A 24,968-nucleotide genomic window follows, 5' to 3' on the forward strand; every position below is an offset into this window, starting at 1 on the left:
TGGCGTCTCCTGCTGCCCTGGGACCCTGTTCTCACTTGGCTCACACCCTCCCTGGGTAGTCTCTCTCATGCTCACCAGTAGCTTTAATTGCCTCATGCCTTTCCAGAACTCCAGACATGTGTCTCCATCTGTTTTCCAGATACGTCCTCTTAGCATCTCGCAGGAACCTCAGCATTTCCAAAACAAATTTGTCTTGATTTCCTAGCGCCACTCCTTACCCCACCCAAACAACTTTCTCGTGTTGTTATTGCTGCATGTCACTTCGTCTATGAAATCTTCAAGTCAGGAACCTGCCATCTCTGATTCTTCCTTCTCTCAGCCTCCTCCAGGCATCCCCTGGCTGTGCCTGTCTCCTTCTGCATCTCTAGGACCTGGAGTGGAGCCAGCTCACCACCTTCCATTGCTGCGTTGCCCTAATGGCCTCCTGGTCTCTCCTTTGTCCCCCTCCAGCCTGCTCCCTACACCACAGCCAAAGGGGTGTTTCCAGAACACAAGCCTCAAGTCTCAGAATATCTTACCTCGTCCATGGCTTCCTATTTTCTACCTTTCATTTTGTTCCTTCCAAGTGGAGCCCCCATCCCCCGTCATTTCTCCTTGCCAGGTCAATTGTTGACTCCCTCAGATTCCTGCTAAGGTGTCCCTTCTCATGCACAGACTTCTCAGAGCCCTCCGCGTGGAGTCCCTGCCCTTGCACTGTGTAGGGCATGACTCTGTGCTGTCATTGTCGAATGCTTGTCTGTGTGCAGACTGTGTACACTCAACCAGGGAAAAGCTGCCTGGTCCCCACTATATCTCTGGGGTCTTGCCTAATATCCAGCAGAGGCTGTGGGTTAGGGTGACAAGAAGAGAGTGGAAAATGGCAAGCGTCTGGAAGGGTGAGCTGTTGACAGGTGGTGGGTTGTACTTGGGCAATGTCTCATCCCGTGAATCCAGTCAACCCTCTTGAACTGTCAGGAATTTGGTGATCAGACGTATTCTGAGATTCTGAGATAGTTAATGCCGTGTTTTACTTTTTTTTTTGTACATTGTTTTACTTTCATTTTGGCTATCTTTTATCTAAAGGCAGTACAGTGGAGTGATTGTGACCAGGGACTCCAGTACTAAATTCCCTGGGGTTCGAATCTCCCCTCATTATGTACTTTGTATTACTTAAACTTCCAGGGCCTCAGCTTCCTCATCAGTAAAATGGGGGTAGTACTAGCATTGTCAGGAGGGTTAATGTGTGCACAGGTTATTGGGCCTTGGCACCTAGTAAAGAGTGTTAGTGTCTGAGGTGGCTCCTCCTTTTCTTCCTCTGCCTCGTCATTTTATTCTAGGAGAGGGTAGTTAACATGGTAATTTGTACTTTCTGGCTTGGGAGTCCAGAACAAAGCTGTCCTTTGTGAATGACCTCCTAGAAATGTATCCTGGGATTTTTGTGACATTGTGAGAATCAGGCTCTTGTAACTTGGATTAAACTGAGCCCTGGGCTGCCATCCCCATCCTGATTTATAAAGGCCAGTTTGAGCTTTTCACTTGCTATGTAACCTGGACAAATTGCTTACCCTCTCTGATCTTCTGTGTCCCCATTGTAAGATAGGAATTATAAAATGCCAAGATGTTGCAGGGATGAGAAAGTATCTGTGTGCAATGCCTGGTGCATAGTGGGCCTCCATAAATGGCCCTCAGCATTATTTCACCTGCTTGGGACTTTGCCATGCCCTAGTCATACAGCACATCCTCCTCCCCGGCCTTGGTTTATGGTGGGGAGGTGAAAGGGAGGTTGAGGAATGTTACACATGGACTAGCCAATCTGGTTTGTGAGAAGAAGGAAACGTTTGTTTTCTGAGAAAACATTGATGGTTGACTTGTGGATGCTGATTTCGTGAACACTACGGATAATGCCTTGATTCTTACATGTAGAAAATAAGACCAAAGTCACTGGCCCCACTGAATGAAATGAAATGGCAACATTCACTTTTGATTTTATTTGAGTACAAGGTGAAATGGTTTGATCCATTAGCCGGTGTATGTAGTAGGCCAAATGCCTGCAGGAAAAAAGTGATTAGCCACAAAATGCTACAAGCAAGCTACAAAATAAAAATTAGTAATGCTTAATTGAAAGTCTACACAGTGTGACTCTGGTAACTTCATTACTTGCTGAATTGAGTATTCACACATATTTCCTGATATCGTAAAGGCAGTTAGTAGGTTCGATTCTCTTACTCCTATGCATTTGCCAAGATTGCTATGAAGTCATTGCCAATAGTAAATTGAAAGTTTATTTATAACCAAATAATCCCCAAAGCCAAATTATAAATATCTTTCAATTTTTTTTTGCAGCAAAAAAATATTTAAACTGGGATGCAGATGCGTTTTCATACATTTGTTACAATGTGGGGTAAGATCTTCAAAAGTCCCAGTACTTGGGGCACTTCAAGGCCTGAGGAATGCCCTGCAGTGGTGGCTGAAGCTAGGACCACAGGGTGGTTCCTCTCACTAGCCCACTGTGTCTGCAGTGGCGTCTTCCTCCCCGGGTGCCCCCGCCCATGGTTTCCGTGATGGCCCTGATGGGATAAACGCAGCTGTATCACTTCACTACAGAAGCAACTGAAGTTGAAAAACTGGCCTCTAGAGGGAGGAAGTTAAGCCACGGTTTCTCTTTAATGACTGTCCTTTTGAGTAGAAATGCAGATTATTGGTGGAGCAAGTTGCTTTTGGGAAAAAATGTATATTTGGCCCAGCCCCTGAGGATTACCCATCTTGCAGCTCTCGCTTTACATTTTGAAGAGCCACAGTGTCTCCAGCGGTTAGCTTTTGCACAGCGTGCAGCCTGATCTGGAGGAACGCCAGCTAACAAACCCATACAGAACTGGTTGGGTCTCCCCTCAGGGAGGGCTTAATGCTGCACATCATCCTAATAGCATCTGCTCAGGAAAATGGCCAGTTGACAATGTTTGGCTCACAGAAGTCTATGTGAGACTTAGTAGCCACAGGATATTTCTGATTTGGGTTACTACAGAAACCTTTCTTATTTTATTCACAGAAATCAGATTCCAAGTGGTTGAAAAATATATTTAGATCTGTGGTCATGGAGTTGTTATTTAGTTTGATTTAATGTTGGTATATTAGAGTAAATCGTTTGCACAGATGATGAGTTGAATAAATTCTGCCAGTTTATATCTTATTCTGGTTTCACATTAAGCCCTTAATTTGCAGCTCTGTTCCATTGGCAGTCTTATTAGAGTAAGCCCTAGGAAAAGCTTGGCGGGTCCTTTCCTCTCCCTCCGCTGTTATTCAGTGGAATTAAACAAATCATTTAACAGCCTCTGAGGAGGCCTCAAAGGGGCCATAGGGTCCTAGGATGTCCTTACACCATCTAAGATGTCTTGAGAGCTACCCTGATTTTAATGGCTTTAATTTAACCACTATTGAATTATTTTATTTAATCTACTTTTCCTATCTCCCTTCTCCACCTTCACAGATCCTCAAAGCCATGGGAGTTTCCAGACTATTTCCTTCCCATAGATATGCAATACAAATATAAAATGAAGAGAGAAATGCAAATCCTTTCTTGGAAAAGGTCACTCCCGTGCTTTTCTCCCCTTGCACCTCTACCACCCGGAGAAGTTCTGGGATGCAGGTCCTGGAGATGGGAATTCTCTCTCATTACATCCCCAGGGCCCACTGGCATCATAAGACTCAGTGTTTATTGAACTGATGAATGAAGGTGTGCTTGAAGAACCAATCGACTCATTTGGTGTTTTTCTTCCCCCTAGGAGGACTGGAATGAAATTGACCCAATTAAAAAGAAAGACCTTCATCACAGCAACGGGGATGAGAAAGCACAAAGCATGGAGACCCTCCCTCCAGGTACCGCAGCAGCCCACAGCGGCCAGTCCAGCCTTGGGCTGGTGGCTGGTGGTCAGGAAGTCATCTTGCCCACTAATTGTGAACAAGCTGAATGTGACATTTGGAGCATGTGGCCTGTGGGGTAGAGAATGGATTTCATAGGGCAGCTGGAGACTGCCCTCGAACAGTGTTTTGCTGACTTGCTTAGTGGCCCATTAGTACGTAATGAAGTAAGTTCACTGGGAGGTGACTAAAATTTGTTGAAAGAAAAAATAGAAAAGACAGGATGATATGTATTAGTTCACAAATTTTCTTAATAGATTTTATTTTTTAGAACAGTTTTAGGTTCACAGCAAAACTGAGCACAAAATACAGAGATTTCCGTATACCTCCTGCCCCAACACATGCACAGCCTCCCCCACTGTCTGACATCCCCCACCAGAGTGGTGCATTTGTTACAGTTAATGAACCACTATTGATACATCGTAGTGACCCAGAGTCCATTTTACATTAGGATTCACTCTTGGTGTTGTACATTCTGTGGGTTTTGACAAACGTATGACATGAATCCACCATTACAGTATCATACAGAGTAGTTTCACTGGTCTAAAAATCCTCTGTATTCATCCCTCCCTCCCCCAATCCCTGGCACCCACTGATCCTTTTACTGTCTCCGTGGTTTTGCCTTTTTCAAAATGTCATATCATTGGAATCATACAGTCTGCAGCCATTTCACGTTGGGTTCTTGCACTTAGTAATGTGCATTGAAGGTTCCTTCATATCTTTTCATGGCTTGGTAGCATGTTTTTGTTTTTGTTTTTTTTTTTTTGTGAGGAAGATCAGCCCTGTGCTAGCATCTCCTAATCCTCCTCTTTTTTTTTGCTGAGGAAGACTGGCCCTGGGCTACCATCCGTGCCCATCTTCCTCCACTTTATATGGGACGCAGCCATAGCATGGCTTGCCAAGCGGTGCTTCGGTGCGCGCCCGGGATCCAAACCGGCGAACCCCGAGCTGCTGCAGCGGAGCGCGCGCACTTAACCGCTTGCATCACTGGGCCAGCCCAGCATGTTTGTATTTTAATCACTGAATAGTATTCTATTGTCTGGATGTACCACAGTTTATTTATCCTTTCACTTGCTGAAGGACATCTTGGTTGCTTCCAAGTTTTGGCAATGATGCATAAAGCTGCTATAAACATCTGTGTGCAGGTTTTTGTGTGAGCATAAGTTTTCACCTCATTTGGGTAAATACCAAGGAGGGAGACTGCTGGATCCTGTGGTAGGAATATGTTTATTTTTGTAAGAAACTGCCAAACTATCTTCCAAAGTGTCTGTACCATTTTGCATTCCCAGCAGCAATGAATCAGAGTTCCTTTTGCTCCACATCCTCGACAGCATTTGGTGTTGGCAGTGTTTTTGATTTTGGCCATTTTAATAGATTGGAAGTGGTATCTGTGTTGTTTTAATTTGCAATTCCCTAATGACATATGATATTGAGTATCTTTTCATATTTTTATTTGCCATCTGTTTATCTTCTTTGAGGAGTCTGTTCAGGTCTTTTTGCCCATCTTTTGATTGGATTGCTCATTTTCTTATTGTTTTGTTTTAAGAGTTCTTTGTATATTTTGGATAACATTCCTTTATCAGTTATGGCGTTTGCAAATATTTTCTCTCAGTCTGTGGCTTGTCGTCTCCTTCTCTTGATGGTGTCTTTCCCAGGGCAGAAAATTTTAATTTTAATGAAGTTTAGATTTATCAGCTTTTTCATGGATCATGCCTTTGATGTTGTATATAAAAAGTCATCACCATACCTAAGGTCACCTAGGTTTTTTCCTATCTTATCTTCTAGGAGTTTTATAGTATTGTGTTTCATATTTAGGTCTATAATCCATTTTGAGTTAATTTTTGAGAAGAGTGTAACGTCTGTGTCTAGATTTATTTATTTTTTTTCTTGCAGGTGGATATCCAGTTCTTCCAGTACTGTTTGTTGAAAAGGCTGTTTTTGCTCCATTGTGTTGCCTTTGCTCCTTTGTCAAAGATCAGTTGACTATATTTGTGTGGGTCTATTTCTGGGCTCTCTGTTCTGTTCCATTGATCTGTTTGTCTTTTCTTTCACCAGTACCACACTATCTTGATTACTTTAGCTTTATATTAAGTCTTCAAGTTGGATAGAGTTAGTCCTCCAACTTTGTTCTTCCCATTGAATATTGTGTTGGCTGTTTGGGGTTTTTTGCTACTCTATATAAATTTGAATCAGTTTGTTGATACCTACAAAATAACTTGCTGGGATTTGATTTGGATTGTGTTAAATCTATAGATCAAGTTGGTAAGAACTGACATCTTGACAATATTGATTCTTCATACTTGTGAACATGGAATATCTCTCCATTTATTTAGTTCTTTTTAAATTTTTTTCAGCAGAGTTTTAAAGTTTTGCTCATACAAATTTTGTGCCTATTTTGTTAGATTTATACCAAACCATTTCATTTTTTTGGATGCTAATGTAAATGGTATTCTGTTTTTAATTTCAAATTCCGCTTGTTCATTGTTCATATTGGAAAGCAATTGACTTTTGTGTATTAACCTTGTATCCTGCAACCTTGCTTTAATTATTAATTCCAAGCTTGCTTTGGCAGCACATGTACTAATTACTTATTAGTTCTAGGAGTTTTCTGTTGATTCTTTCAGATTTTCTACATAGACAATCATGTCATCTGTGAATAAAGACAGTTTTATTTCTTCCTTCCCAGTCTATTTTATACCTTTTGTTTCTTTTTCTTGTCTTATTTGATTAGCTAGTGCTTCTAGTACAGTGTTGAAAAGGAGTGGTGAGAGGCATCATCCTTGCCTTCCTAATTCCTGGTCTTGGCAGGAAGGCTTCTAGTTTCTCACCATTAAGTATGATGTTAGCTGTAGGTTTTTTTGTAGATGTTCTTTATCAAGTTGAAGAAGTTTCCCCTCTGTTCCTAGTTTGCTGAGAGTTTTTATCATGAATGGGTGTTGGATTTTATCAAATGCTTTTTCTGCATCTATTAATATGATGAGGTGATTTTTCTTCTTTAGCCTCTTAATGTGATAGATTATATTAATTGATTTTCACATGTTGAACCAGTGTTGCATACCTGGGATAAATCCTACTTGGTCATGGTATATAATTCTTTCTATACATTGTTGAATTATATTTGCTAATATTTTGTTGAGGAGTTTTGCATCTATATTCATAAGTATTGGTTTGTAATTTTTTTTTCTTGTAATATCTTTGTCTGGTTTTGCTGTTAGGGTAGTGCTGGCCTCATAGAATGAGTTAGGAAGTATTCCCCCTGCTTCTATCTTCTGGAAGAGATTATAGAGAATTAGTATAATTTCTTCCTTAAATGGTTGGCAGAATTCACTAATGAACCCATCTGGGTCCGGTGCTTTCTGTTTTGGAAGGTTAATAGTTATTGATTTAATTTCTTTAATAGATAAAGGCCTATTGAAATTGTCTATTTCTTCTTGTCTGAGTTTTGGGAGATTGTGTCTTTCAAGAAATTGGTCCATTCCTCTAGGTCATCAAATTTGCAGGCATAGAGATATTCATAATATTTTTTATTCTCCTTTTAATGTCCATGGGATCTGTAGTGATATCCCCTCTTTCGTTTCTGATATTTGTAATTTGTGTGTTTTCTCTTTTTTTCTTAGTTAGCCTGGCTAAAGGCTTAATTGATTTTATTGATCTTTTCCAAGAACCAGATTTTTTTTTCTGTTGATTTCCTTTTTTTTCTATTTCATAGATTTCTACTCTAATTTTTATTATTTCTTTTGTTCTGCTGACTTTGGATTTAATCTGCTCTTCTTTTTCTAGTTTCCTAAAGTGGGATGTTAGATGATTGATTTTAGATCTTTCTTCTTATCTCATATTTCATTCAATGCTGTAAGTTTCCCTCCAAGCACTACTTTGACTACATTGCACAAATTTTGATGTTGTATTGCCATTTTCATTTAGTTCAAAATATTTTTAAATTTTTCTTGAGTTTGTTCTTTGACCCATGTGTTATTTAGAAGTATGTTGTTTTATCTCCAAGTATTTTGGTATTTTTCAGCTATCTTTCTGTATTGATTTTTAGTTCCATTGTGGTCTGAGAGCAGACATTGTATAATTTCTATTCTTTTAAATTTTTTAAGGTGTGTTTTATGGTCTAGAACGTGGTGTCTTGGTGAAGGTTTTGTGTGAGCTTGAGAAGAATGTGTATTCTGCAGTTGTTGGATAAAGTAATCTATAGATGTCAATTATATCCAGTTGATTGATGTTGTTGTCTAGTTCAGCTATGTCTTTACTGATTTTCTTCGTGCTGGATCTGTCCATTTCTGATAGAGGAGTCTTGAAGTCTCCAACTATAATAGTGGCTTTATCTGTTTCTCACAGTTCTATCAGTTTTTGTCTCATGTATTTTGATGCTCCGTTGTTAGGTGCTTACACATTAAGAATCGTTATGTTATCTTGAAGAATTGACCTTTTTATCATTATGTGTTGCCCGTCTTTATCCCTGATAACTCTCCTTGGTCTAAAGTCAGCTCAGTCTGAAATTAATGTAGCTGCTCTCACTGTCTTTTGATTAGTATTAAAATGGTATCTCTTGGGGCCGGCCCCGTGGCTTGGTGGTTAAGTGAGCGCGCTCCACTGCTGGCGACCCGGGTTCGGATCCCGGGCTCGCACCGACGCGCTGCTTCTCCGGCCATGCTGAGGCCGCGTCCCACATACAGCAACTAGAAGGATGTGCAGCTATGACACACAACTATCTACTGGGGCTTTGGGGGAAAAAAATAAATAAATAAAATCTTTAAAATGGTATCTCTTTCTCCTTCCCTTTTGCTCTTAATCTCTGTGTCTTTATATTTAAAGTGGATTTCTTATAGACAGCATATAGTTAGTTGGGTCTTGATTTTTGATCCACTCTGACAATCTCTGTCTTTTAATCGGTGTGTATAGACCATTGACATTTAAGGTGTTTATTAATATAGTTGTATTAATATCTATCATAATTGTTATTCTTTTCTATTCCTTGCTCTTGTTCTTATTTTGTCTTCCACTCTTTTTATGCCTTCTATAGTTTTAACTGAGCATTTTATGATTCCATTTTTCTCTTCTTTTTCTACTTTTTTTAGTGGTTTCCCTAGAGTTTGCAGTATGCATTTACAACTAATCCAAGTCTAATTTCAAATAACACTATCCTGCTTCACAGCACAAGTATCTTATAACAAAATATTACTAATTCCTCCCTCCTATCCCTTGTATCATTGCTGTCATTCATTTCACATATATGTAAGAATATATATAATATATAAGCATACATAATCGAATACATTGTTGCTATTATAATTTTGAAAAAACTGTTAACTGTTAGATCAATTAAGAATAAGAAAAATTGAAGTTATTTTACCTTCACTTATTCCATCTCTTAGGCTCTTCCTTTCTTTAAGGAAAATATCTGAGTTTCTAGCCTATGTCATTTTCTTTCTCTCTGAAGAGCTTCTTTTAACATTTCTTGCAAGCCAGGTCTACTAGTAATAGAGTCCCTCAATTTTCGTTTCTGAGAATGTGTTTATTTCTCCTCCACTTTTGGAGATTAATTTCACAAGGTACAGAATTCTAGTTTGGTGATTTTTTTTCTCTCAACACTTTAGTTATTTCATTCAACTCTCTTCTTGCTTGCATGGTTTCTGAGGAGAAGTTGGATGTAATTCTTATCTTTGTTTCTCTAAAGCTGTTTTTTCCCTCTTATCTTGTTTCAAGATTTTTTCTTTATCGTTAATTTTCTGCAGTTTGAATATGCTATGCCTAGGTAATAGTGTTTTTTTGTTGTTTTTTGGTATTTATCCTGCTTGGTGTTCTCTGAGCTTCCTGGATCTGTATTTGATGTCTGACATTAATTTGAGGAAATTCTGTCATTATTGCTTCAAATATTCTATTTCTTTCTTTCTTTCTTCTCCATCTGGTATTCCCATTACACATACGTTATACTTTTTGTAGTTGTCCAACAGTCCTTGGGTATTCTGTTCCGTTTTCTTTTCAGTCTTTTTGCATCTTTGCTTTTCAATTTGGAAACGTCTGTTGTCATCTCCTCAAGCTCAGAGATTCTTTCCTCAGCCGTGTCTAGTCTACTAGTGAGTGCATCAAAGCCGTTCTCATTTCTGTTATGGTGTTTTTGATCTCTATGATCCCTTTACGATTCTTTCTTAGAACTTTCATCTCTCTGCTTACATTATCCATTTGTTTTTCCATGTTGTCTACTTTTTCATTAGAGTTCTTAACATTTTAATCATAGTTATTTATATAGTTGAAATTCCTGGTATGAGAATTCCACCATCCCTGCCATATCTGATGTTTGCTTTCTCTTCAGACTGTGTTTTTTGCCTTTTAGTATGCCTTGTAATTTTTTCTTAAAAGCCAGATATCATATACTGGGTAAAAGGAGCTCCAGTAAATAGGCCTTTAGTGATGTGGTCGTAAGGGGTGAGGGGAGGGGAAGCATTCTATAGTTATATGATAGGCCTCTGTCTTTTAGTGAGCCTGTGCCCTTGGGCTGTGAACTTCACAAGTGCTTCTCAGTTTTTCTCCCACTTAGGCAGGACAGAATGACTAGAGTCTACTGGAATTGAGTATTTTCCTTCCCCCATGTGGAAGGCTAGGGCAGACTGGAGTCGGGCATTTTTTTCCTCCGGGTTGGTTAGGCTCTGGTAAAATAGTTTCTCTTGAGAGCGGGCCTTGTTAACGACAGAGTGCTCTGGCCTATTTCAAAATGGTTCCTTTTCCCCTCCCTCTGCTGGAAGAATAAGGGAATCTGTCTTCGATATTTACTGTGAGAAACCTGGGTAAGCTCCTGGAAGTAAAATTCACAAAAGTGTGGGGGTCCCCTTGTGACTGTCCCCACTGGAGTTTTTATCTCTCAGGCTTGTCCACAGTGAGCCTCCAGCAGTTCATCACTTGGAGTTCAGGTTTTGCTATCTGGGCGCTGGTTCCTGCAGAGGTTGCTATTCTGATAAGTTGTGATTCTCTATGTTCACCTGTTGGTCTTGGTCTCTCCGAGTTTTGGAGCAGCATTTTGCCATATGACCTCACTTCTCTGAGGGATCTAAGAAGGGCTATTGATTTTTCAGCCATTCAGCTTTGTACTTGTTGTTAGAATAGAGTGATGACTTCCAAGCTGCTTACATGCTGGACTGGAAACCAGAATTTGGTTTATGAAATTTGTGTGATAGTGACAGAGTTTGTATGTTCATGTTTCTTACTGAGGTTGGACAAGCATCATCCTGGGGAGTACGAACCCTCCTTTGTCCACGCCCTCTCCATTGTCCCAGCTGCACTAGACGTGGGAGCGTGCATCTGTATGCGTTAGACGTCTCTGTTAGGTCTGCCCCCTTTCTTCTTCCTTAACTCCTGGGTGAGTGGGAGCGTGCATCTGTATGCGTTAGATGTCTCTGTTAGGTCTGCCCCCTTTCTTCTTCCTTAACTCCTGGGTGAGTGGGAGTGTGCCATCTGTATGCGTTAGATGTCTCTGTTAGGTCTGCCCCCTTTCTTCTTCCTTAACTCCTGGGTGAGTCATGAAGCCCTGAGCCCCAGTTCCTTCCTATGTAAAATAGGCATTACCCATGCAGTAGGGAGCCTCTGAATAGAATAGTTAGCTAATAAGCCTCTTTTATTATAGTAGGATATACTTCTGCTGTGTGGATTAATGAGAGACTTCCTGTGGATTGTCTTCTATTAAAAAAACCAAGTGTTCTAGTGGATTTTAAGGCATATATGGAGAGGGAGAGAGAAGCCATCTTCAGGGTGTACACTAGATGTGACTATTAAGAGTTACGCTATAGTTAAAATGAATTCAGTGTGGTGTTGGCCCTGGCTTTCATATTCTTAACTGTTATACAGTTGATTGTCCTATCTTCAAAGAGATAGGAATGTACTGATTTTCCTCGTTTTTTGAGTTATTATTAATAGCTTTTGATGAATGTATTATGTCCTTTTATTTTGCCAAAGGACTTTGTTTTCCTTTTTTGTTGGAAACTTTTTTCTTACTAAACCAGCATACACATGATTTTTTCCTTTAGAAATTATTTTGTTATGGTTAAGAAATATATTTTCCCCAAGAATGATGTACACAGCTAGAATTTTGTGGTACGCAAGGAACCACTTGTCACAGCACTTTCCACTGTGTAAGTGGGTTGTTAGGAAGCTCAGCCGCTTCCGGTGTTCTAGGTGTTGGATCTCTAGCAGTTGTAGGCAGATGGGTGGGAGGAGGCGGCTCTGAGCCGCGTATAGGAGCCTGGTGTCTTTCACAAAACCCACTGACAGATGAAGGAGCCAGATCTAAGATAGCAGTGAGGCCCCCAGGCAACAGCCTCCAATTTTTTTGACCATATACTCTGTGAGCAAAAGTATTTTGAGCACAGATCATCCTCCCTCATATATGTTAAAATACTCATAAATTACACACATAGTACCATGCTAATCCACTGATACATTCTAAAGCATATTTAAATAAGATATTGTAAAGGATTAGGAAAAGTACTTGAAAATGTCTACTATTTTCTTTTTATACCCCAGAAGATTGTCTGGTGTGGCCCCACTTTGGAGACCACTGCTCTTGGGTTGGCTGTGGCCACAAAAGCCCAGGTTATCATTTTTACTTAATTTCTTCTCCCAGCCCACCCTACTTTGGCGTAGAGTCTGGAATTTCAGTAAGGTACACCAGCAGAGTGGCTATCACAGACAGGAGGCCTGAGGCTGGGGTCCTGGCCTTCGTTTTCTGCTGGGAGCTCGGTCTTCTGTGTTCAGCAGTAAATTCCTGGGGCTTGAGGAGCGCAGGCCAAGTCCTGCAGAGCCGGAGCCTGGCTTAGGAGGGCTTCATGAGCAGCGTGCAGGAGCAGAACTGCCAGAGTGAACACCAGCAACTGTATTCATCAACAACTCAGATCCACCGTGTTTGCCTTTTAGAGACCCACGGTTTCCTCTCTAGGTTCTTCGGTCGAAACCCAGTCCATAAAGGAAGTCTCGAAATTAGGGTGAGAGCTCTATCTGGTCGGCGTGATTTTTCGTTTTACTTAACTTGGGTCCCGTTGTTATCAGTTGAGACCAGGCGTGGTTGTGAAGTGATTTGCTTTTGACCTTACACTGGTAATGCTGGCCAGGAATTCTTCTGTCAAAGCTCCCTAAGTTCAGGGATCACTTAGTGAATCCTACATTCCCCCCCCTTTTTTTTTGTGAGGAAGATCGGCCCTGAGCTAACATCCGTGCTAATCCTCCTCTTTTTGCTGAGGAAGACCGGCTATGAGCTAACATTTATTGCCAATCCTCCTCCTTCCCCCCCCCAAAGCCCCAGTAGATAGTTGTATGTCATAGTTGCACATCCTTCTAGTTGCTGTATGTGGGACGCGGCCTCAGCATGGCTGGAGAAGCAGTGCGTCAGTGCTCGCCCGGGATCCGAACCCTGGGCCGCTAGTAGCGGAGCACGCGCACTTAACCGCTAAGCCACGGGGCCGGCCCTACATTTCCCTTCTTATAGCTACACCTCGCTTGGGTCGCAGGCAGCTCAAATGTCAGATAGTTCACAGCAAATTGGCTAAAGAAAGGAAGGAGCAGTTGATTTGTTCCCCTGTGGGGTGGGTTTCCTGGTGCCTTACAGAGAAGGCTGTGGTCATGCTCTCCAGGAGAATCCTGCTTACCCCTCGCTGCTCCTAAGGAGGCCACCAGCTCCGGGGAGATGGCAGCTCATGTTCTTAAGTTGGATGTATTCTTCTAGGGCTACTGCTTAACAGAAGTTGAGGAGGAGCTGCAAGATTCTTGAACTCCTGAACATGTTAGGATAGCACACCTCACATCTGCTTCTCAGTTTCTTTCCCATTTCTGAAATACTGGCACAGGAACTGGAGTATGAGAGCTGTCTTTGAGAAGCACAGGGATTGAGGACGAGGACATCAGCCTGGGAGCTGGGGATCAGGGCTCAGGGTTCAGCCCTGCCACCAGTTATTCGGCCTTTGAAAAGTCAGTGAATATTTGCAGTTTCATTTTCCTTATCTGTAAAACAGAGACACTTTGTAGCTCTAAGACCCCTTGATTCTGTTGTTTTAACTCTCCGTCTTTCCATTTCCTTTTAACCTCTCTTCCTAGATCAGGACCACCAATCTTACTATCTTGTAGGTGGAGTAAGAATCCATCTTCATTGTCCACCGCCCTCATACCAGATTTCAGGTCTAGAGTGGAAGGACTTTTGCCCTTAGATTCCATGACCATTGCTTCTACCTCAGCATCATGTTTTCCATTTGGAACCACTGAGTGTCTTTTTCCAATGTCGATTTTCAAAGTGTTTTTTCAAACAGAGTATTTATTCATCAATGTCTTTTGAAAATGTATCTGATGGAGATGAATTTTATCTTTTTGTCTCCCTGGGTGTGGAAAAAGCCCTTTGGTTTGGTAAATTAGTTTCTCTCAGTAATTCTCCCTCCTGCGTCCTCTCCTCTTGTCTCCTCAGCATCTCTAAATCCGACTGGTGAGACTAGCTGGCAGGATAGCCAGTGATGCAGAAGGACCTGTAAAGGAACAGAGACCAGCCAGGGCTGAAAGGCCGAGGTCTGTCTTTGAGGACAGCGGTGGATGGAGGTTGGTGTCAGGGAGCACTCATCCTTGAGACGACACGGCCTTTGAGAGCAGATTTTGGTTTTGCGTTTATGAAACCATAGCGTCATTCTTGTGTTCATTAGTGACCTCGTGTAAGGGGGCAGGCCTTGGAGAGAAATGGGTAGGGAGAGAGTTGAGAAAGGAGAGTCCTAATTAAGTTTCGGATTCTCTGGAAGGTCCCTCCCGTCCTCGGCTGTGTCTTCATCCTGCCCCCCCACCTGCTGCCGCTTCATTACCTGAGACAGTTGATTTCTCAAAACAGACATTGCTCATGTTCGCTTAAAGACGAATGAAATGGGAATGGTGAAATGCATAATAGAACTTAAATCCCAGCTGGGAATTGCTACTGATGTGAACAGAAGCCTTTTAGCTTTTCTACTTCCCGCCTGCTGGAAGAGGATGAGATGAACCACTTAGTGTATTTGTTCAGCATTGCTGCAGAGTCGGGGAGAAGTGCTCCCCTGACCTTTTCTCCTTCTCAGGGATTTAATGGGTTCTGGCATTGTGCGTTTTTTAAAAAATTGTGGTAAAATACGCATAACATAAAATTTACCATCTTAACTCTTTTTAAGTGTACAGTTCAGTGGCATTGAATACATTCATATTGTTCTGCAACCATCACCGCCATCCATCTCCAGAGCCTTTTCATCTTCCCAAATAGAAACTCTGTCCCCATTAAACGCTAACTCCCCATTCTCCCCTCCCCCCAGCCCCTGGCTACCACCATTCTACTTTCTGTCTCTATGAATTGGACTTCTCTAGGCACCTCATATAAGTGAGAATCATACAATATTTGTTTTTTTGTGACTGGCTTATTTCACTTAGTGTAGGTCCTCAAGGTTCGCCCATGCTGTAGCATGTGTCAGAGTTCCCTTCCTTCTTAAGATGGAACACTCTTCCACTGTATCTCTACGCACATGTACCCTGCGTGCCGCATCGTCTGGGTAGCACTGTGTGGTGGCTGTGGCGCAGCTAATTCCACATAGCTCGCTGTGCCTCGGGCCTGGGGCCCAGGGGTCTGCACAGTGTCGTTATTAGGAAAATAAGTGGCTCTGAGCATCTTTAGGGAAGCATCTTTTTGAAAGCAAGCAATATGTTTATTGTAGAAAATTTAAGAAATTCAGATAAGCAAAAATAAAATTATATTCACACATAATTCTACTACCTGAAAATAACCACTGTGACTCTCCCGCTGCATGTTCCTCCGGACTCCTCCTGGGCCTGTGTCTGGGGTCGCTTACCCCTGTGGCTGAGGTGAGCTGGTCTCTGCGTGCTCTCAGGTGTGCTGAGCCCGGGCACAGGAGGCCTCAAGTCCTAGACATAATTTCTGAGTCAGCTCCTGGGCCTTTTGGCCTCTCTGTCCACGTGTCCTGTTCACATTATCACACATTCAAAGTTCAGTCTTTCCATGAATTCTTGTAAAAATATAACCAAGTAATTCACTAGGGGAGTAACATTGCTAAAGATTATTTTGGGGATTAGCTGAGAAGTCCAACCACATGTGACCCTCTCTCCCGACAGCAGCACTTCGGGGTTCTCTCTAAGTCTCTCAAGGAGAAGGCCACCCTCTTCCATCTCCCTCCTGAGACAGCTCAGGACAGGCTACAGGCAGCCCCTACCAGCTGCTTACATTGACATTTTTACAGATATGGTACCACGCTGTACTTGACCTGTTTCTTCCTAGGTAATATATCATAAACACCTCTTCATGTCCATAAGCATCTCCTACAGCATTTTTAATGACAGTAATGTATCCATTACCATAACTCATTGAACTTATGCTGTATTGTAAGACATGTAGAGGGTTTCCAGCCAATATCCTTAGAGGGAGATCTTTACATGTCCTTAATTATTTCCTTGCAATAAATTCCTAAAAGTGAAATTGTGGGGTCAATGGCAATGCATGTGCTTAAGGAATTGTTATATTAATTTCCAAATTGTCTTCTAGAGGGGGCCGATTTCCTTGCACCCTAGCCAGCATTAAGAAACGAGTCTTCCATTGTCCTTCCCGCATTCCAACAAGTAAGAAAGCAAAACTGAGGACTTAGATTAGGTCAGTAGCTAAAAGTATGAGAGAGTTATTAAAACTGGATTATCCTGAGCTTATTAGTGGAAATACAGCATCCAAAACCATTCAGATAGCATCCAGTGCCCTCTGTGCTGTCACGCCACACCTGAAGTATTCTGTCCTGTCTGGGCACAGGGTTTTCAGAGATACTCATAGATTAGAATAGGTCCAGATGATGATGACTCAGATGGTGAGGAGGCCAGAAACAGCGTCCGATGAAAAACACTTAAAATAACTGGATGTTTTTACAAAAGGGCTTAGAAGGGGGAAATGGGACTGTGATGCCCAAATACTTGAAAGGCTGCCATACAAAAGAGGCTGAAGACTAGTTTTTTTCTTTTTATTTGAGACTCCCGAGAGTGGAAGTTATAGGGAAACGGTTTTTGTTGCTGTGTAAGGAGGCCTGGGCCAACAATTCCAGCTGTTCTGTGAACCAGCTTCTTTTGAAACAACGAGCTCTTCATTGTTGGAGACTCGTCAGCTATGGCTGGACGTTAGGGGTTTTAATGAAGAGATTATGACACGTGTGGAGAGAGAACATCCCTGGTTCCTTCTGACTCCAACATATGATGTCAGCGTTCAAGAGAGGAACCTGCATCCTCAACTCAGAGACTCCATTATGCCAGCAACTGGGACAGGTCGGGGAGGCTGGGCCACGGCTGGCGCCACTGGAGGGTGCCTGCCAGGGGCATGTGGGACCTGCATGGACGTGTGCGGTTGCTTTTTGGTGCTTCGCTTAAATTTCACCCACTTAAAAGTGAGTTGTCAGCCACAGTGGAAGGAACAGAGATTTGGGAAGAGAGAGACTTGGGTTTGAGTTATGGTTCCATCATTTTGTAGCTGTGATGTGTTAAGTTTAACTTCTGAGTCTTGGTTTCCTAATTTGTAAAATGGAAACAGTAATAATAATATATGTTTTGTAGGGTTATTGTGTGGTGTGGACTGGGTCTGTATGGAGTGGCTGTCTTGTGGTCACTGGTTGATAGATGCCCTCTTTCTCTCCTGCCTTTCGTGTGTCAGCTTCAATTCCAGGTTGTAGGCTCGCTTTGATACTTTTACTAATATTTGGGATGAAAAAGGAGGTCCATAGAGACTGTGCACAACAAACTACATTTATTATGATTAGACACTATCACACATAGAGGAAAAATGGAGAGTTTCTATTTAAAATTTGGAGAATATATGAAGATTCCTTGATTTCAAGCCAGGTATAGACCTCCTAATGCAAATCAGGCTGTTTCATGGTGCTTTTTTTTTAGTTATTTTGATGGCACAAATAATTTTAAATAAATTAGGAGATTTACCCTGTAGCATCTGATTTTTCCTATTTTCTTTTAAATAGCTTTTCATCACTTCTCTGAATTTCCTATTTTTTCAACCTTAAAAATGAATTGTGTAGGATTCCTTGTTTCAGGAGACAGTTTCTCACAGGTGGACAAAGTTTCCTGTCATACCAGATATCCAGTGACAAATAATAAAGTATTATTTACATGTCTTTGTCATTTAAATGTATATATTTGTTTGTAATCTTGGCCTTGGCCTGGTCTGCTCTTTCATGGTATAGCTTTATGACCTTCTAGAGGAAGAATATTAGGAATTTTTTTCTTTTAAGCATAGTAAAATTACATTCAATTTCAGATCAACTAAGAGGTTAAAATAAATCTGAGAGCTTTGTCTTTTGATTTAAAATACAGTCTATTTTCCTTCTTGGCTGCTTTCCCAGAAGAGGCTATTCAGTTTGTTTAAGCCATCCTTCCCGGGGAGGATTTGACTTAAGAGTTGCAGCATGGCTGTGTTACCAGCACAGAATCCAGAAGTCTCTTGCCACCTGAATCTGCTGGCCCGGTGGGACCCACACCAGCCAAGGCACTTTCCTTCCCCTCTTACACCCGCAAGTGTGGGTGACGGGGCTGTCCTCGGGGGCATAGGTCAGCACAGTCCTGATCTGCCAAAGGACGGTCACGCCTGAGAGGTCTCTAATCTGAAGACTGTGTGTGTGTGTGTGTGTGCGCGCGCGTGCGTGCACGCATGTGTCTGAGCACTTGGTTTTCCATATGTTTGGGGGTGTTAATCCTTGGAGATTCATTTTCATAGGTTTACGTTGTTATTTCTTTAGATACGAGGTTTAGTAAAAACAAACATTTTAAGAAAGAGATGACGTTGTTTGGAAATGTGGCATTACTTTATTTATTTATTTATTTTGTGTGTGTGTGTGTGTGTGTGTGTGTGTGTGTGTGTGTGTAAGATCAGCCCTGAGCTAACATCTAATGCCAATCCTCCTCTTTTTTTCTGAGGAAGATCAGCCCTGGGCTGACATCCGTGCCCATCTTCCTCTATTTTATATGGGACACCACCACAGCATGGCTCAACAAGCAGTGCGTTGGTGTGCGCCCGGGATCCGAACCGGTGAACCCCAGGCCACTGCAGTGGAGCGCGCGCACTTAACCGCTTGCGCCACTGGGCCGACCCCGTGGCATTATTTTAAATTAAAATTAATTGAACAAGTCATCCAAATGCAAGCAGTTCCCTGATTATAAAAGCGTCTTTTCCAAAAGATTGTTATTAGGAGCCTAGAATGAGCTTTCCCGTGGAAATCACATCCTATGTGGCGCTTAGGACTCCTGCGTGAGCCGGAACATGCCCTGACCCGCAGGCCACGGAGCTGGGGCCTTCCATGGACCTCACCAGCTGTGCTGCCCGCAGCCTCCATGCAGGAGCTGTGGCCCACGTGTGGTTATGATCGCCAGCTGGTCTCTGCTTGTGGGATGCTGCGCTGTTCTTCAGTCTGGATAAGATGAGCGGAGAGGAATCCCAAGACTCAACTAGGAGGAAAAAGATTCTGAAAAGGTAGATGTAACTCAAGAGCCTGGTGAGTGGATTAGGGGAGAGAGAAGAAACTCTGGATAGGAGGAAGTATCAAACTTCAAAAGCTTGTTCCGTGAAAGGCAGCAGGTGTGACAGAGGAAGGATATTAGTGGGCAGGTTTGCCGAGTAAGTCAAAGATGGGAAAAGAAGAAGAAATTGCTGGGACTGAGGTCTGAATAACCAGGGAGCAGGGTGTGGTAACGGCTGGGACAGAGCAGTGGACAGTCTGTGTCCTGCAGAGTGGGCCAGCAGGTAGAAGTGGCAGAAAGTTGTCTTCACAGCACCAACCTTAGGACCCCTTCCCTGCAGGGACTCATCAGGCCATGTGGAGAGTCTGGTCTGTCCTCAGGCCCTGGCTCTTCTCTCCCTGAGGACCCCCGGGCCTCGACCTCTCCTTGCCTCTGGGCGTTGTTTTCATGGCTGGAGGGGCAAGAGCTGGATTACTCCCTCTTCAACTGGCCCACACTGGAAGGCCTCAGGGCGGTTAGTCTGAGGGTGCTGGGCGGACAGCGTTCTGGCTTCCTCTTGCCGGTAGCTCGGCCCTTCCCGCAACTGGCCTCTGCTCCCGTCAGAGACCAGATAGGGCAGGCAGGTGGGCAGAAGAGGAGGGCCAAATTTACAACGATTCCACAGATCTCTGGGAGCAGCGACAGAAGGAGCTGAGGCTATGGGTGATGCCGAGCTTGTAAAGGGCTTTGCAGTATGTTCATCTTAGTTATGGAACATGCACTGTGTGGCTGGTTCTAGGCTGGGCCCCTGCCCACGACTGGGGAGCAAAGAGAGCTGTGGGCGCATGGCGTCAGTGCATGTGGAAAGTGTGGCGGAGGTGCCCCGGGGCACCTGTGGGGGCGAGAGGGGCAAGCAGGGGGAGAGGGCCAGAGCCAGCCGCTGTTGAGAGCTGGGCTGTCAGCAAGAGAAAGCAGAGCTTATCAGTTTCCATTTGGTTTCCGTCTTCTCTATCTAGACATTGATCTCCAAACTGAAAAGGGTACAACAGAGGCGGGTTAGGAAGATATTGAAGGCTGAGTTGGGTGAGAGATGCTGAGAACTCATCTCTAATTGCTTTGAACAAATGTGTTTCCAAGTCCAGACCAATACAGAGACAGGGCACTGCGAGGCCCACAGGTGGAACCGCTGTCTGTAGTTTCTGGGGAATGGCCATGAGCCCGCGAAGGGCCAGCAGGGCAGGGACAAACATGGCCATCTGTTTTCAACAGCAGTTAGAGGTGGATGGATTGAGCTCTATCGTCAGCAGAATTTTAAGTTCAGTTATTAGACGGAGGGGTGGTAAACACTTTCAAGGTCCTCTGACAACAGGTTTGTAGAAAAGCTGTGATCAAAATGGAGCTGTGTGTGAGGAAGAGGGAAGAGGAATGCCCTAGGGAGAGGCTGCAGCTGGGGACACCAGGGAAGGCTTCTTGGAGGAGGTGGCCACGTTGAGAGGCAGCTCAGCGAGCTGGAGGAGCATAGTAAACACTTTGAAATGAAACAGCCCTGCCTGACAGTGTTATTATTTCTTATTTGTAAGTACACACAGCATCCACTCTGCGTGGACAGGTTGGAAGACATGGTTTAGTAAACCATAGAGGGTAGAGGGACAAGACTGATAAGAATGGTCATCAGATCTCAGCTATATTACTAGAAGCACAGCACATAACGAGAGGTGCTGCCCTGGGGCCCTGGGTTCTGCTGTGGCTCCTCAGTGAGGAGACAGACACACTGGAGGTGACAGACTAGGCTTATAGGAGGTGAGCAGAGACCCCCTTACAGGTTCAGGGTTCACAGGGGCTGGGCTGGCTTGGAGAAGAAAAGACATGTTTCCAGGGACACGGGACTCGTCCATCCCCAGGTGCAGGCAGGGCCTTTCTGACGGGGAGTTGGGGGGTGGGGACATCTGTTCTCTGGGATCATCTACCTCCTCGCTTTGGAGGTTCCCCCTCTGAGCATCTTTCTTGCAGCCAGAACCATATTCCTGGAGTACGAATTTAATCAGCACTGGCCTGCTCCAAATCTCTGTGCTCCCTGGAATGTGGAGAAGCCAGTTGGAGCACGTTAGCCAGGGCTGAGCCTGGGACTGGGCACAGACTGCCTTCTCCTTGCTCGTCCCTCCACGCTGACCCGTCTTCACGCGCCTTCCCTCCCTCCTGATGCATCTTCCCACACAGCCCTCTGCGCCTGGCAGGTTCCTGCTTGCGCTTCAAGACCCAGCCCAAACGCCCCTTCTCTGGGGCTTTGTCTGAGCCCCCGCCCCCGGAGCTCCTTGCCTTTGGTTATAGAGTCTCATCTCACTGCCATCACTTGCTGGCGCGTCTTTCTGGCTGGCTGTGCGCGGCTCAAGAGCGCAGGCTGCGCTGTGCTGGTTTTCCTAAGCTTTCTAGGGTTGGTGTTTTCTCTGTACTGAGCCATACTGTCCTACTCGGGAAAACAGAGGGCAGTGGATGGTTTTTCCTCCAAAATTAAGAACTTTCTCACAGTGAGTTTGCCTGAAATAGAATGGCTGTCTTATGAAGTCGTAAGTTCTCCAGCACTGCAAATGTTAGCAGGAGCAAAATGCCAAGATGCTCCTTAGAAGGAATTCTTCCAACCTTAAGATTGTGAGAAGGTGGGTTCTGGGACTCAACAGGAAACGAGAAGGTCGAGATCCACCCTGGGCACAGAATCCCATTCCTGCCCTGTCCCGCACACACGCTGCCCTCACAGGACAGACCCTTTTCTCTCTCCCTGTCCCCTTCTGAGCAGAAAGACGCCTGCGTTTGAAGCTTCTGGAGGCTGTGTGGCCCTCACTGGCCCTCGGGGTGGTGTGGGCAGGTGGTGAGGGGTGAAGGGAGGCGCCCGCGGCTTGCAGGCTGGGTGCTGAGCGTGCTGGTGCTTCCTGCCTGTGTATGCTCCTGGGGTGTCTCTGTCCCAGTCCTAAGGGTGCCTCCCTTTCCTAAGAAAGTCTAAAAACAACTCAAGTGAGAAACCGAGGAGCCTCACCCATCGTGACATGGCCAACAGTAAAGCTAATTTCATCTTCGAGTAGGCCACTGTTTCCCAACGTAGGCTTGATCCTGAGTATTCCTGTTTCCATCAGTAATACCCATGCTTCTGAGCAAGTCTTCCCGTCCCTCTCCCCAGCCCCGCCTTGAAATGTGACATGTCTCACATTGTCCTCCTGCATGCAACAAGCAGAGAATGATGTTGAGTGTTATTTTTTCCAGGTGTTTTCTTGGGAGCAGCAGATAGGAATGGAAGGACAGAGGTGCAGATGTAGGTTAACTTATCTACTTGTCCCCCCTTCTCTCTTCCCACGGGCACTATAGGGCCAGAGGTGGAAGGTGCTCATGAGCGACAATGGGGTATGAACTCCACGCACCTGTGTGTTCTGGCCCCTGCTCACCTGGGCAGGTGCTCACAGGGACCTCGGGCTGGAGGCAAAGATACCCTCCTGTGCTTTCCACTGGTTTCCCAGAGTCAGGTGCAGGGGTGGGACACCTGAGTGGAGACCATGGTAGGTGTGGTAGGCTCGGCAGCTCCCAATGACTCCTTCCGAGTGAGGAGCGTAAGGGGTTTACATCAACGCAGTGGGGTTATTGTGTTTGTGTTTGCCCACTTCTGCCTATTAAGGGCCCTTAATTTTGTGTGGCTATCAGTGGCTTAGGAATTCACTTTGCTGTCATTACTTTATTTCCCTTTCATAAGGACTCTGGAGGTGGGATGTATTCCGATTCCATACAGACTAGAGGATCAGGAGGAATTGGCAAATGGAGCTCACCCCCAGGTTTTGGGCCTGGAGCCGTGGGCTCTGTGTGGGAGTGCTGTTTTGGCTGCCCCCCTGCTTGTGTTCTGTGTACACCGGTTGTGGTCCCCTGAGCCCCGTCCTTGCCGCGGGCATTGGCCTGGGCCCACTGTTAGCCAGCCCTGTGCCCTCAGTTGTCCTGCGCTCTCACCCATGGTGTGACTGATTTCCTCATCCACGTGGGAGGCAGACTCGAGAGGGCACCGTTGAGAAAATGTCTGCAGCCAATGGAAGGAGGTCTGGGAGGCTCGGTCCAGCGCGGGTCGAGAACGTTTCTCAGATGTGCTGTCCACAGCGTGATGATACGATCTTGCAGAGCCAGTATGAGGCTATGTTCTTCAGAACAGGCTTATCTTTTTATGATCAGTCTCAGGTGCCATAGACCCAGGACGAGGCCAGCGGTATAGGTCAGTTGACAAGTGTTTGTGTGCTGTGCATGCAGGGTGCTGGGGTCTTGTGGGTGGGAAATAGCGACAAAACAGGAGGTTTGGTCTGTGCGCATGAGGACCTCCTCCTAATCCAGCTGGGAAGAGAAGGAGTGTGCCCAGTGCTGTTCGAGGAACGGAGGGCCACGTGCTTCTCAGAGCATCTCCGTGACCTGGAAGGGCCAAGAGCCCTTGGGCTGGCTCCCGTGTTCATGGAAGGGGACAGGGAACCGAGGGAGCTGCTGGGGCCTTGGCTGCAGGGGGGTGGGAATCCTCATCCCAACCCCTGCCCGCACAGTAAGCATCTCGTTGTTACAGAATGAGAGGTTTCGACATTTACGAGGTCACACACTTCCTCTGTCAGCTTTGAAGACCACATGTAAGAGAAGTCTGTCTTCTAGAAATAAATTTCCTCACAAATATTTTCATAACCTCATTTAATAAGCAAGCTGTTTTCACAGCCCTTCTTAGAGTAGTGTTCTCTTTCACCTCTCACGTTATTTGAATGCAGTTCTGTTTTCCTGTCATCTTTGGTGATGATGCTAGTTTCTGCCTTCTCATATCAAGTTTTGTATCTTTGGGATAGTTCTGTCTGCTGCTTCTGTTCAGGCATGTCCATTCTCACTTATTTTTTGTTTTCTAAAGCTCTTAATTTCTATTACTCTTTCTAAAAATGTTAAAGAGGTGATAGAAATACAAGATGATTTATGAATGTCGTTTTTTTTACACTCTGTATATTCAGATATTGTGTCTGTTGTTTGGACTGTTTCTCTCCGCCTCTAACTTCGGCCCGTCCGGGGCTCGGTTGACTCTGTATCTGCTGCTTCCCTTCCTGCCTGGGATTGGACAGGGCCTGTGTTCCCTCTGAGAACCCAGCTCTCTCTGCTTTTCCTGCCTCTGCCTCTTGGGGTGGCTCCAACCCCAGCAACTCTATATAACACAAAAATAACCGATCTCTGTAGTAGCTCTTTAGCCCAGTGTTTTTCAAATTATGGGTTGTGACCCATTATTAGAGTGTGAAGCCAGTTTCGTGAGTCACACCCATATTAAAAAGATAGACTGTATCTGTTCACACATAGTAAGGGTGGAACCTTTGTTTTAGTTGCGTGTATGTTCGCGTCGTGACGTCTGGGACATGATATAAAATGTATGTCACAGTCCAACATGTTCAAAAGTCCCTGCTGTATCCTAACATATTACTGAGCTTTTATGGAAGAAAAACCATTTATAGTCTCTCTCCAGTAAAATGGTTTTGTGCCTTGCGAAAATTATCACAAGGCCAGCAGGACCCACAAGAGTCCTGTTGCAGATGTTCCTGTGTCAAAGGGAAGGAGTCGTGGGGGTCCCTCTG

At 44.3% G+C, this 24,968-nt stretch overlaps 1 protein-coding gene across 1 annotated transcript in view; it reads left to right on the top strand.

Annotated features, from left to right (window-relative positions):
* The window catches only part of GALNT2 (polypeptide N-acetylgalactosaminyltransferase 2), a 200,125-nt gene that overhangs the window by 98,989 nt on the left and 76,168 nt on the right, over positions 1 to 24,968 (top strand). Inside the window, exon 2 of the mRNA XM_004426886.3 lies at positions 3,759 to 3,852. Coding sequence (XP_004426943.1) covers positions 3,759 to 3,852 — 94 coding nt within the window. The remainder of the gene's footprint in view (positions 1 to 3,758; positions 3,853 to 24,968) is intronic.

This window comes from Ceratotherium simum, chromosome 6, assembly GCF_057802395.1.
Source record: "Ceratotherium simum simum isolate JZ-2026a chromosome 6, ASM5780239v1, whole genome shotgun sequence".
Classification (NCBI taxonomy): Eukaryota; Metazoa; Chordata; class Mammalia; order Perissodactyla; family Rhinocerotidae; genus Ceratotherium; species Ceratotherium simum.